At 38.9% G+C, this 12,766-nt stretch overlaps 1 protein-coding gene across 3 annotated transcripts in view; it reads left to right on the top strand.

The window, feature by feature from the left end:
- Positions 1 to 12,766, top strand: part of ATP8A2 (ATPase phospholipid transporting 8A2) — a 295,712-nt gene that overhangs the window by 92,968 nt on the left and 189,978 nt on the right. For all 3 annotated transcript variants that reach the window (XM_018071399.2, XM_018071397.2, XM_018071400.3), the window contains exon 25: positions 3,042 to 3,214. In XM_018071399.2, the coding sequence (XP_017926888.2) occupies positions 3,042 to 3,214 (173 nt within the window). The remainder of the gene's footprint in view (positions 1 to 3,041; positions 3,215 to 12,766) is intronic.

The following is a 12,766-nucleotide window of genomic DNA, read 5'->3' as shown; positions in this document are numbered from 1 at the left end:
AAAGTTTATTTTAAGACAGTAACGCAAGTAAATGCTCTGTTCAAGGTTTGTATTTGTGGTTATGACTTGGTTAAAATGGAAATGGAAAAACAAACAGGAAAAGCAGGTGAGATGGGTTGATTATGCAATATGGCACCATGTCTTGAATTTAACTCAAGCCCAGAGACCATAATAATTTCCCTTAAATGCATCTGTCAGACTTGTTCATACTTTTAGAAACAAGGCCCCCAATCATGTCAAATGTGCAAAAGTAAAATAAAAATAAATTAAAACCTAATTTCCTTATCTTCTTCAGTTTGAGTTCTGTGGTTGATTTTTTTTTTCATGTTTGTGCTCTGAAGCTCAGTGGTCTTATGAGTATTTAAGCCGTAGTGAAGCTCTAAACTGATCATGTTGCTCTGATTGAACAGACAGCTTAGGCAGGTGCACATGTCCTCTCCTGGCTAATGAAGTGTCCATGTTTATTGGAATAGCCCACTGAATCAGGGCTACAAAACCAATGGACTTTTCAGTTTTTGCGCCTTCTGACTTTTACTTAAAACTGTGTATTTTTAGTATTTGTTGGAAATTCATATGCCAGTACAATAAGGTCTGATTGACAGGGACCTTTCTAGGCTTCCCCAGAGCAGCTGGATGCTCTGTATGTTAAAAGAAAATCTTGAGGGAAGGAAAACAAAGTTTATTATGGCTAAGTGAGATGCTTGTAATATTTGCTTCTAATACTCTGTTTTTGTCAGAACTCCTGACAGACTTTCCCTTTATACTTGATGGGTTCTCAGTAAAAAGACAGGGGTATTCCACAGGCCTGAGTTTATCCAGACACTTTCTTAAGATTACTGTGATTTCTGCTCCACCATGCTTGTTTTAGTAAAGGATTTATTTAGTTTTGCTTGATGTGACTTGAAGAAACTTATCCCTTGATGTCAAACACAGAGTAAAAGCTAGGTATCAAAGTAGAGATTTCTGCTCTAGTTTCCAGTAATGAGTTGCCCACAAAAGGATATAGTTGTCCATGGTTTCTGAATGTTTGTTCCTCTGCTTACTTAGGAAGTCTTCATTATATGTATACCCAGGGAGTTTGAGGTCTAGTTTATTCTTCTTAATTGCAGTGGCCTACAGGAGCAGTAGTTTGTTTTTGTTTTTAAAACATAGCATTTGTAAGTAGTTGGAAGAAACAGAAATAATAATTCATGCTTTTTTACTGTATAAACTATTAGGTTGTAATTTAACCCGGTGTATAGATGAGTATATTAAGAGTTTTACAAATGCTGGTTAGATTAAGTGCCCAATTTGTAATTCTTAATTTATAGCCTTTTGAGGTATTATTAACCTTGTTACTAATCGAATATAAGATGAATAAGTTCCATGACCAGGGCATGAATTGGATGAGGCTTGTGCATAGCTATGATAATAAGCTGTGGACATAGTAGTAATCTCATTTGATGAGCAACGTTCCCTTTTATTAGTCTTGCTGTTGCCATGTGGCTTTTTCTTTTGAGCAACCAATGATGGATATTGAATAACCCTCCTAAACTTGCCCTCCTGTGCCGCTGTGGGAGAGAGTGGTTAGGCTGTGGCCCTTCATACTTCTTTGGATCAGGTGAAAAATGAGGGTGTTTCCCTTGAAGTGCCCAAAGTGCTAGACAGGAAATAAGGGCAAGGACTGACTCCCTTGGTTTCAAATAGTTAGTGGAGCTTTTAATCCTGTGGGTGCCTTCAGGAAAAGGATGGGGGCTAATTCTGCATTTGAGAGCAAGAAAAATGTTTGAGCAACACTGAGAGGAAGCAGTAAAGACAAAGAAATGACACTCTTAAGTTTCCAGGGGTGGGAGTTCTTGGAATAAAATTTTATTATTGATAACATTACCGAAACTTTATTCCTTATAGAATCATGGCTGGGCTTCGCAAATGAAGATTTGGGAAGGGCTCTATCCACATTTGTCACAAGCGTGCTGGTGGCTAAAAAGGCCAATATGAGACAGGCATGTCTGATTGCAAAAGGCACAGCAGAAAGACTCCTTAGGTGGTAAATTCTGCAAGGCACGATTCTTTCTGCATTGTCTTTTCTCCTTGAGAGTGATCCTGCGTGCGTTCTCAAAAGAAGCAGCAGCGTTATAGATGGTGTGTCTCCAGACCTCCCGACTGGAGGCCAGAGCAGACCAGTTATGCTGATCAATATGGCCAAGGCTGAGATGTTGTTTCAGGGAGTCCTTGTATCTTCTCTTTGGGGCTCCTCTCATGCAGCAACCGGTGGCAAGTTCACCATAGCAGTGTTGAACTAGATAAAACAGCTTTTTTCCCTGAAGACATACCCTTGTTTTCCCAGCACTGGTCTCTAATGGTTTAAGCACAGTCATCTACTTTGTGTTAAATTTTCAGGTACAGTCATAAAATCATAAATCTAATCCCTCACATTTTAATGGGGAAACAGGGAATAATGCAGTCATTCTTGTAATGAAGAAGGTGCAAAAGGTAGTCTGAGTCTGAAAGGGCTGAATTGGGCAGTCTGTCATACTCATTAACTTAATCTGTAAATTTTTCTCCAGTTTGGGGCTAGTTTTCTTGTGAATCAGAGTGAGTTTGTTTTGACTACTGTATCAGTGAGTGGGGTGAGAGAAAATGAATTGCAAAGCAACTTTCCCTCTTTCCCTCCCCCCCTTTTCTCTCCACTTTGTGTGAAAGTGGCTTGATCCTCCTCCCACCTGTTTGGCCCAGGAAAGTTAATTCATTTGGGCTGCAGTTGAAAAGGATGTATGCCAAGTACTGTGGGCACATGCATCATACAGGACTGTGTAGTGGAGATGCTGGAGTCTGCACTGAAACAAGACATGGTTTCCTAAGCAAGCGGAGGCAACTTTTGCTGATTTGTGACAAATCAATATTTATGCACGAGGTTCTGTAAAAACACAAATTTATGTCTCTGCTGATTTGCATGCACGTATACTGAGCTCTGTTGCATAGTCTGGAGATGCCTTGCTGTAGTTTGGATGCACTATTCTTATATTATGAAGAAACATGATTTCTTTCTATTTATTCTTCAGGCAACAAGAGCCTCTCTGACTCAACACTGTACCAGTCTGGGGGAGTCGCTGGGCAAGGAAAATGATATTGCCCTGATTATTGATGGCCACACACTGAAGTATGCCCTTTCATTTGAAGTCAGGCAGAGCTTTCTAGACTTGGCACTCTCCTGTAAAGCAGTCATTTGTTGCAGGTAAGAAATTTCTGTGACTTTTTCAAGTAACAAAATGGGTGTGAAGCCTGTGAAGTTCAACCTACTATGCACCCTGCTACCAAGCAGGTTGCTTATTAGTGTCTTCCTTGCTCCTATGGAGGAGGAAGCAAGTCCTCCACTAAAATTGTTATCTAATAATGTAGTTCCTTCTGCCACATTCAGTCCCAATTGAGTTTGATCTCTTTTATGAACTGATGAAAGATCATGAGAAAACATTTTGCCTGATTGCCTGATTATAGTAGACACTGATGAGGAGGAATAGTATGGATGTAGTCATTTGTAAGCAAAAAGTTTGTGTTACTGTTCAGTTCAGCTCTAGAGAAGGTCTCTGGATGAATTTGTCTTGACTTAAAATTTTATGTTATGTGAGCATGTGGGTAACAGTGCAATTTGCCCTATTTAAATGTTAGACCTATGCTTGCTTTACGATGTCACAGCAGAATTTATTGCCTTTTGTGGATTTAGCTGTACACAGATGTGATCCTATGTCATGACTACTTCAGAAGAAGGAAATAAGAGCCTTCCTAGAAATACGAAAATGAAAACCAAAAGTTGACCTGCTTTACTTTATGGCAGGAGGGCTGCATAATTTTTAACTTGGAAAGATCGTGCAGCTTTGAAGACTGTATATGTATTTGTGCTCGTTCCTGGTATCTCGGGAGAACTGTGACCTAAAAGGAACTGTTGATTTAGGCAGACAGGAAGTTTTATCTGCATCCAGAAGCAAGACCTGCTCTGTGGGGAATGACTGTATGGAGACCTTGCACTACTGTTTCGCAGCCTTACTTATCTTTATGTGTATACTATCATACAAGTATGACATGGCAAAAGCAATTGCTGTTCATGCACCTAAAGTAGGTAAACCCATGGGCTTCTGTCTGACTAGCTTCTTTCCAGATGTCTCCTGGACTACTGTACTGCAGGGCACAGTACTGGGGCTAGTGCTGTTCAGCATCTTCATTAATGACCTGATGATGAGATGGAGGATGCCCTCAACAAGTTTATAGATGATACAAAGCTGTGAGGAGTGGCTAATATACCCGTGGCTGTGCTGCCATGCTGAGGGACCTTGACAGGCTGAAGAATTGAGCAGAGAAATCTTATGAAGCTCAAGAAGTGGAGATGCAAAGTCTTGTGCCTTGGGAGTTACAGCACCTTGCACCAGCAAACTGTGGGTGTTGCTAAGCTAGAAAGAACCTTTGTCCAGAAGGATCTTCGGGTCTGGGTGGACAAGCTGACCATGAGCCAGCATGAATCCTAGTGGCAAAAAAAGATCAGCAGTACCCTGGGCTGCAGTGTAAAGAGCATTGCCAAAAACTGAGGGTGGTGATCCTCCTTCTCCACTTGGCATTGGTGAGGTCACATCTGGAATGCTGTGTCCTGTTCTGGGATCCTTAATAGAAGATGCAAACAGGTTTAATGGTGTCCATTTAAATGGAGTCCAGTGCAGGAACCACAAAGATGATAAAGGGGCTAGAACATCTTTCATATGAGGAGAGGCTGAGAGAATTGGAAGTGTTCAGCCTAGAGAAGGCTCAGAGGGTATCAGTTTGTGCTCCCTGATACTCAGTGTATCAATTTGTATGAATATATAATAAGAGTGAATGAAGATGCAGGAGACAGGCTCACCTCTGTAGCACTCAGTGACAGGACAAAATGCAGCAGACAAATTAAACCACATCGATGTCTGTCTCAACACAAGCAAAACCCTACTGTTTTACTGGGAGTGTGGTCCAGCACTGGAATAGGTTTCCCAGAGGGGTTGTGGAGTCTCTGTTCTTTGAGACATGGAAAATTCAACTGGATGACGTGGTGCTGGACAACCTCCTCTAGCTGATCCTGCTTTAGCCAGGGGCATTTCCAGCAGTCTCTTCTAATGTGGGTAATTCTAGGCTTCTGCAACTGGGGACAGGTGTCTCATTTTTTTCAGGCAGTGCTTTTTGTCCTCCTAGTCCTGTTCTGAATGGTTGTCAACTTCAATGACTTTGTTAAACCAGGTTTTTAATACCAATTCTTTTGCTACTGCTGATTGATAATTTCTTTTAAATTTGGGGAGGGGCCTAAAGGGAGAGGGCATTAAGTGTTAGAACAGAGGGTCTTACTTTTGCAGCTGTTTCATGGGAGTGAACAATAGTGTTTTACAAGAGGGAACTAATGTAATTGCAGCAGTCTTTTGAATGCAACAGGCCCAGATGTAGGTTCAGTAAGAGGGTTGGTGTAAAGTTACCTTGGGCTTAGAGAGCACCAAGTGCCCAGGAAGGGAATTGACCCTGGGTGTAGACTTATGCTCTATTTGTGGGGAAGTTAATAAACCATGAGCAAATAGAAAGCTCTTACTTTTGTACTCTATCACAGTGCTTTGGTAGAGATCCTTCCAAGGCAGTTTGTTAGTTTATTTTTCAAAGATTTGACAAGTTAAGTCAAAGACCTATGTAGCTGAAACAAATAATAAATTGCAAATTATTAAAATTATACACAGAATATATGTAATTAAGATAATGAATGATCCTGTTTTGTAAAGAAACATGCAATACTGGGCATTTCCTCTCTTATTATTTCGTTATGGGAGCCAACAGGAGTTTTATTTATTACTGAATTAGCAAATTGAGGAACAATGCGGAAAAAATACTATAAAGTATAAATCAAAGGGGAAAAGATGATGTAATTTCATAGGCTTAAGAGGAGGAATGAAAATAACTGAGTTTTAAGTCCCCAGGGAAAAGGAGGAATGCTTTTAATAACCTTTAAGGCTTTGCAGGAACCTTCCATTTACTTGCCAGGTGCTTGGTACTGAGGCAAGAAAAACATTTTTTTTTTTTTTTTCTACTCTGGGTTGTTTTTGATAGTACTTTGTGTGTAAAATAAGATAGTGCACTTAAATTTCACAGGAAAAAGTTTTAAAATGTAATTGGCATAGCAAGAGGAAATTTCAAATTAAATGGTTAGTCTTCAAACAAAAATGTTAATTGGGAGGGGGATCAGGGTGTTTAACTTAGTGGTATGATGTTTAACCACTCTAGGAGGAGTTGTTTTGCTCTTCTTAACATTGCATAAATTTGTGAGACTTAATATTTCATAAATTTACTAAAACATTTTCATCTCCTCTGGGGAGTTTCAGCTGCATTTTGCTATTCTTTTTTTTTTTTTTAAATATACTTAAGATACACTGTATATTCACTTACTGGACTTTAGGCATAAACTGTAGCTGAACTTGATTCTCAGGGGTAATCTCTTAAAATGAAACTGTAGTAAACCTGGCTCCATTTTGCATTAAGAGGGAGAGATGGTATCTTGTGATAGGGTTAAGTCTTCCACTGTTACAGTATTTCTATCAGGCCACTGGCACAGTGGAGAAAAATATACCCCTTGGGAGACTTGGTAAAGCTAGCAAAATCAAATCAAACAACTCTTTAAGAAAAAGCCTTGTTTGTTAAAAGTTTTTCCAGAAACTGACAGATCTTATTATCTTCCTTCATACTGACTGGGATGTTAGTATGTCAAGGGCAAGCAGAACTTACTTTTCAGTGGAAGTAAATGTTGTTTTGAGGGCAGTTGAACTCATGACTTCATTTGTGAGATCTGAACTGTTGATTGCCTATCTCAGGTTTTCAAATGTTCCTTAAAGGACCTGTTTTTATTGATGTTTTGTGAGAGAACTAAATGTTAAGGCTTACATAGAAGTGACATTATTTTTTTAATGACAAAATGTAGTGTTACCATTCTTCTAGTGTTTTTACACTAGCTAGTTTGTACAGCAGATTGCCATTTTTGGCTTTTAATATAAAAGTAGCAGCAAAGTCTATAACTTATGTGTTATGGTAGCATATTTAATTCTCTGCTGAGGGGCCTGCCTTGAAATATTTGTAATTGAAATGTGTAGTGTTTCAGAAATACTTTTTTATGACTATGCTTTGGGAACTTTTTTGTTGTTTAATAGAACTTTTCTACAGGTGACAGTGAGTCTGCCTTTGTATGGGTTTAATGCCATATTAACAAGACTTGCATCAGGAAGAAGCAATTAACCAGCATTTTAGCTGTTAAATAATTCCAAGCAGTTTGTAAGTACTTCCGTACTTAAATATAATGGTTGGACAGTAGAGGTGGTCATTTAATTTCTCTTACAGCTGTAAGCAGAACAAAACAAGCATCTCCAGAGTGGTGTGTAGCATAAGACTGGGACCACATCTGTCGTTGGGCTGCCTTAGCATTGTTTCTTTTTTCTCTTGTATTACTGACCATTTCTGCAATACTGCTTGAGGTGATGGTGCTAGAATATTGTTTCAGTGGAGTAATACTCTTCCAAACATAGACTTAGATCCTGCAGCTTTTCATCTGAATGAACGAGTTGATGCCCTTGTAGGTGGCATTTCAGGCAATAGGAAAACCAAGAAAAATGTCTCAATTGCTGTAAAATCTGTCAACTTTAACTTTTTTACTATACTTTCATCAGATGTCCTGTTCTGCGGAGATGTCTATAAAGTGGTGTAGCATGAGCAGAAATTTAGGAAATCCAGCAACACCAATGTCTGTGGCTCTCTGCTATTTCCACAGGGGCTCTTGCCATCTCATAGCTACTACATCATCATGACTTTGCTTGCTTTTAGGTGTGAAAGGTGTGTGCAGTTGTTGCCCAGTATCTGAATACTGACTGGAGGGCTTCTGCCCAACCTCACCAACTTTGTGAGGTGATAGTGGCACAAACTGTTGCTTTCAGTACCTTGAGCTGTATGGTTGGGAACTGAGTAAAGAAGTAAACAAGATGAAAAAATGGTTGTTCTTTAAACAACCCACCAGCAACAACAAACTCCCCTGTTTTTCCATCTGCATTGGTAGTGTATGTAGTATGCAAGGGTAAGGACATGAGCCCACAAGCATTGCTTTGAGAACAGACACTACATATTCTGGAATGAACATGCCCTTTGACTAGAGTGTGCCTGCTTGGGTGTTGGAAGGGCTTTAATGAACTGCAAACAGTAGGCTGGATAAGGGAAGGAAAGAAGTGACTTGTGAAGAGTACCTGTTGCTAATTGCTAGTGTCACTTCATCAGGTAAGTACTGAGAAGAGATGGGTGAAGTTGTCTTAGCAGTCTGAGTTGTAAGGCCATAGCTTAGGTGCTTCTGGTCTTCCGTCATCGTTTGGAGGAGCCACTAATAATACAGCTCACAAAATGAACATCTGGAATACTCAAATATTTATGCCCCTAAGTCTCATATTGTTGCTGGTGTTAGTATTTGACAAAATGATTGTTCTGTGTGTAGTTCAGAATGTACTTATTTATTAAATCAAAAAAGTGTCTTGTTGGCTTTCATTAGATAAGATCCCCATTTTCATGAGCTGTGGAATTATGATTGAGTATGCAAACCAATTCTAATATTAATTGGTCCCAAAGAAAGTCATGGATGTGTTACACTTTGCTGTATGTACGTTTGTTTCCTCTAAACACCTCCTTGTCACCTACTAAATTATCAATGCTAATTCTCTTGTTCTATTTTTGACAACTCATGACAGCAATATTCATCTCATGACTTTGAAAACCAGGAGGGAAGAATCATTCTGACAGCTTTAAAATTTGTAGATAATTGAAGTGGGAGGAAGGTTTGGGGTTGCAGGATTGTGGTGCTCTTTGCACTCCTGAATAAAGAATACACAGATGATTAGAAATGATTACCTAAACTGTCCAGTGTGTATGTAGGGATGTGTAAAGTGATCTCGGGATTTTATGGTTACTTTTCTTAAAAGCCTGTTGGCTGCTTTGCAAGAGCTAAGTAAACTTGCAAAATACCACCAATTCTGTGTTGGAAAGCTAATATGGGCCAACTTCAGGAGAGGTTGGTCTTAGAAATTTTAATAATTGTTTTGCCTTTTGAGTGACAGAGTGAGTTTCTGCTGAATGTTCTGGCTTCTGTTTGTTCTTGTTAATCAGTGTCCTGAGCTTTGACAGCTCCTGAACGTCACTCTCATAGTTTAAATAATTCAAATACATAGCTAGTGTTTAAAGGGTAAAAATACTATTGTTTTAAGTCATTTGTCTGGTCAACTGACAAGTCAAAAAGCCAAGACTTGACTCTAATCTTGAGCGCATTAGTGTTTCTCCAAAATGTGACTCAATTAGATGCATTGGTAAACATCCCAGACTCAGGGTAGTATTTCGTAAGGCAGTACATGCTTATTAAGTCAAACATCCATGAATCACTTGTTCACTTCCCTAGGATTATCTTTATTTACATTAAATATATAAACAGTTAACAACAATTAATACTGTTTTGACTGTTTCTTTTTAAAAGACACAGGTGAAGCATGTTTCATTCTTTCCCTTGGGTAACTATTCAGTTGTCTGACAGCCTGAACTTAAATGATTCCTGCTATATGGCCGAGCATTTCTTATCGCTTAACTGTCTCCCATTAATGTGACTGTGACTATGCTTAGAATTATTTTGTGTTTCTTGCCGTGTACTTCAGATGAGGAAATAATTCAGAGAAAGTGATCTCTAAGTTGAACCAGTGTTCCAGTTTCCACTGCCATTCACAATTTGGTAAAATATTTGCTTTTTTGAATTTAATTAAGAAAAATAGTTAATTGACTAAATTTGTGGTTTTGACACTTGTGTACTTCAGTTTGTATTGGGTATCTGTTCTAGTGTTGAGATTGTTTATACGAGATGACCAGCTGAGTGAATTCTCATGCCCATAAGTGTGAGTATGAATGAAAAATCTGTTCGTGAAATATTCTACTTCACCTGAACTTCCTCTTTCTGTTACTGTTTTTACTGGCAAATTCAGTTATCAGCACGTATTTGGAAAAAGTTCGAGGAAAGGCACATTTTCTATATTTCATGTCCTGATAAAAACTTAGCAAGTTTCTCCTCCAAGTGCTGTTTACCTTAGTTGTTATTTTTTAAGTTCATTTGTTGCCTTTTTGTGTTGTAAGCCTAGTATTTAGGTGACCAAAATCTTAGCATTTCACTTGATGTATTTCATAAAAAGCAAGAGAAATTTCTGTCTTGAGCAATGGGGTGGTAATACTCGCAAACAGTTCCAAATGGTATCGGTATCATTTTTTTCACCACACTGCAGTACCTTGTCCAAATTGCTACTAGTCTCTTCAGTTTCTGAGCAGGAGCATCCAGCAGTGCTATGTTTAGCCCTGCACTTCCCAAATTGGAAAATAAAGATTCCGTAGATACTGCACATGAGAAAACACTATGCTGCTGGAATGTATGCTGTTTTAGAAGAAAGATAAAACTGTGGTTTGGAATACCTTCTGTTCCATGAGAAATTCATAGTACTGGTATATTTTTCTTTCCACAAGTGTTAGTGTGTTAACCCCTGTGTTTTGGTACAGTTCCAACTTGAACAATTACTTCCTTCTCACTGAAATTCCTTCTGCCTTCTTTACTGAATATAATATTCTTCACTTCCTATGCAAAGCTGTTGAGGGTGACAGTATGAATACCAAAGGTCTCCACATTTTAATCCAGAGGTAGTACACCAAGGTCATACTTGTGAAACCCACCTTGAACTATTTGCATCACTTCATTTTAGGCTTCTGTTTTGTGAAAATAATTTTGGAAGTATGTGTTATCACCACTCTCTTTAATGAGAATGTGTAGGGGTTTGTGTTTTGGGCTTTTTTTTTTTTTCTGGAGGAGAGGTTGTTTGTTTTGTATGTGTTTGTTTTTGGGGTTTTTTACAGTTAGGGGGTGGTGCATATTGACTCTGGGCTTACCCAGTTCTTCCAGTTTGCCAGTGGAATTATAGAATAATAAATTAACTTTGTAACTTAGCTGTCAACAAAATGTTTGAGCTCTTTCAAGATGGCTTGTGTTGCATATATAATATGTGGCCTCTAACAGAACGTACAAAAACATTCGTTGGTGTATACACTTATGTTTCATAAGACCAGTTTCTAATTAGGATGTTGTGTAGGCTTAACTGCAGCTCACTGACCTGTCTCAGCTGAAGCTTCTTCACAAATCCAAGTTGTGTCAGATATTCCAATTCTCCATTAGACCTCAGTTATGCAATTTTTTTCCTGTTTGGGCGTTCTGGCACAATTAGACTCTTGACACAGTCATCCCTTTTTCTAACTGCTTCTTGTTTGCTGCACCAAATACCCTTTTCCTGAGTTCCTGGAACAGTATGTTATCTGCCAGGGAGTGACTGAATGTTTCCTCTTAAGGAATTCCCTGCTGGTCCATGAGGCTGGATGGAGGCCAAGGGTCTGGTACCTTTCTGCAGTCTTGCAGCTGGTTTGTAAAGGCTTCTGACTGTGTAGAAAAGGTCCTTAATTCCTTGCTTACCAGGTTGCAGTGGCAAAGAAATATTTCACCTTTTCTGTTTTCTTGTAATGGCTTGTAGAACGTTACGAGGGAATAGGTAACCTCATCTTGATCAGTGCTTACTATTCTGAATTTCCTTCTCTGAATATTGGGTAGTTATAAAAGATCTCAAAACTTCTCCTAGGAGAGGATTTGAGAATACGCCTTGCTTTTATGGAAATCCTTATTTTTGTCTTCCAAATATTTGAATTTCACTAATACCCTGATGCTTGAATTTACAGAGGACAGAGGCTTCTAAAGAATACATGGTGCTGCACTGCATTCAGAAACAGGACTCAAAACAACTATGATATTACTCCTTTCATAAGATTCAGTGGAGTCTTGTGCTCTGTCCCACAGGTCCACCTAAATATTGTGTTTTCCATTGTTAAAAGTACAAGCTATAAAATTACAGAGGCAGTAACAGTCTGTTCTGTAAGCTTCTTAGTACTGCTGGGAATTGCCTTGATGAGAACTCTGGGCTTTAGTGCACTGTAGTAATATACAGGACACTGAACTGGTGAAATAGCTCTGGTCAGGGTTTCCAAAAGTGCTTAGTGTTGGTAGAAGCTGACTCTAGAGTATGTCTGAGTTCAGTAGGAGCACAGCTGAATCAGTACTAGATATTTGGAAAAATCTGACCTTCCACTGAATAGAATGGCTAGACTTAGACATATTTCTCTGTTGTTCATATCTCTGAAGTTGTGACAATAAAAACAAAACTGTGCTTGAGGAAAATAAAGTTAACCTGATTTGATTCAACAGGCTAGACTAGGAAGCAAACTCTTTGAGTTTGTTCATGAGTAGAAGAGTGAAGAGGCACTGGTTCCAGTGGGTTATGCAGTTTTTGGCCTGCTTATGTGCTTGAAACATATAGATCTATAGACTTGACTTTTCTTTAACTATATGAGTAAATCCCACCATATTCTGCAGGGCAATCAAGGCTGCCTCATTGGAAGCCATTTAGCAAAATACCTGTGTTTGTGGTGTGATAGCTTTTGGGAGGGGTTAGACTTTCCTTTGTACAGTTGCCCACAGAGAGCAGAAATCATTCTTTGCAGAATCTTCTGTAAGGTATGGTCACTTGCTTATGCAGAGCAATACTAAACTCATCCTTTTAAAAAAGAAAAATCTTTCTCCCTGTGCTAGTCATTCTCCTTAGTACTTCTAAGAAAAGGTAATCTAGCAAATGTGCGAGGACTTGCAAAAATA

This window comes from Manacus vitellinus, unplaced genomic scaffold (genome assembly GCF_001715985.3).
Source record: "Manacus vitellinus isolate BGI_N305 unplaced genomic scaffold, ASM171598v3 scaffold_2_pilon, whole genome shotgun sequence".
In the NCBI taxonomy this organism is placed as follows: Eukaryota; Metazoa; Chordata; class Aves; order Passeriformes; family Pipridae; genus Manacus; species Manacus vitellinus.
The sequence above is the reverse complement of the archived record's forward strand: the minus strand, read 5'-3'. Positions and strand labels throughout refer to the sequence as shown.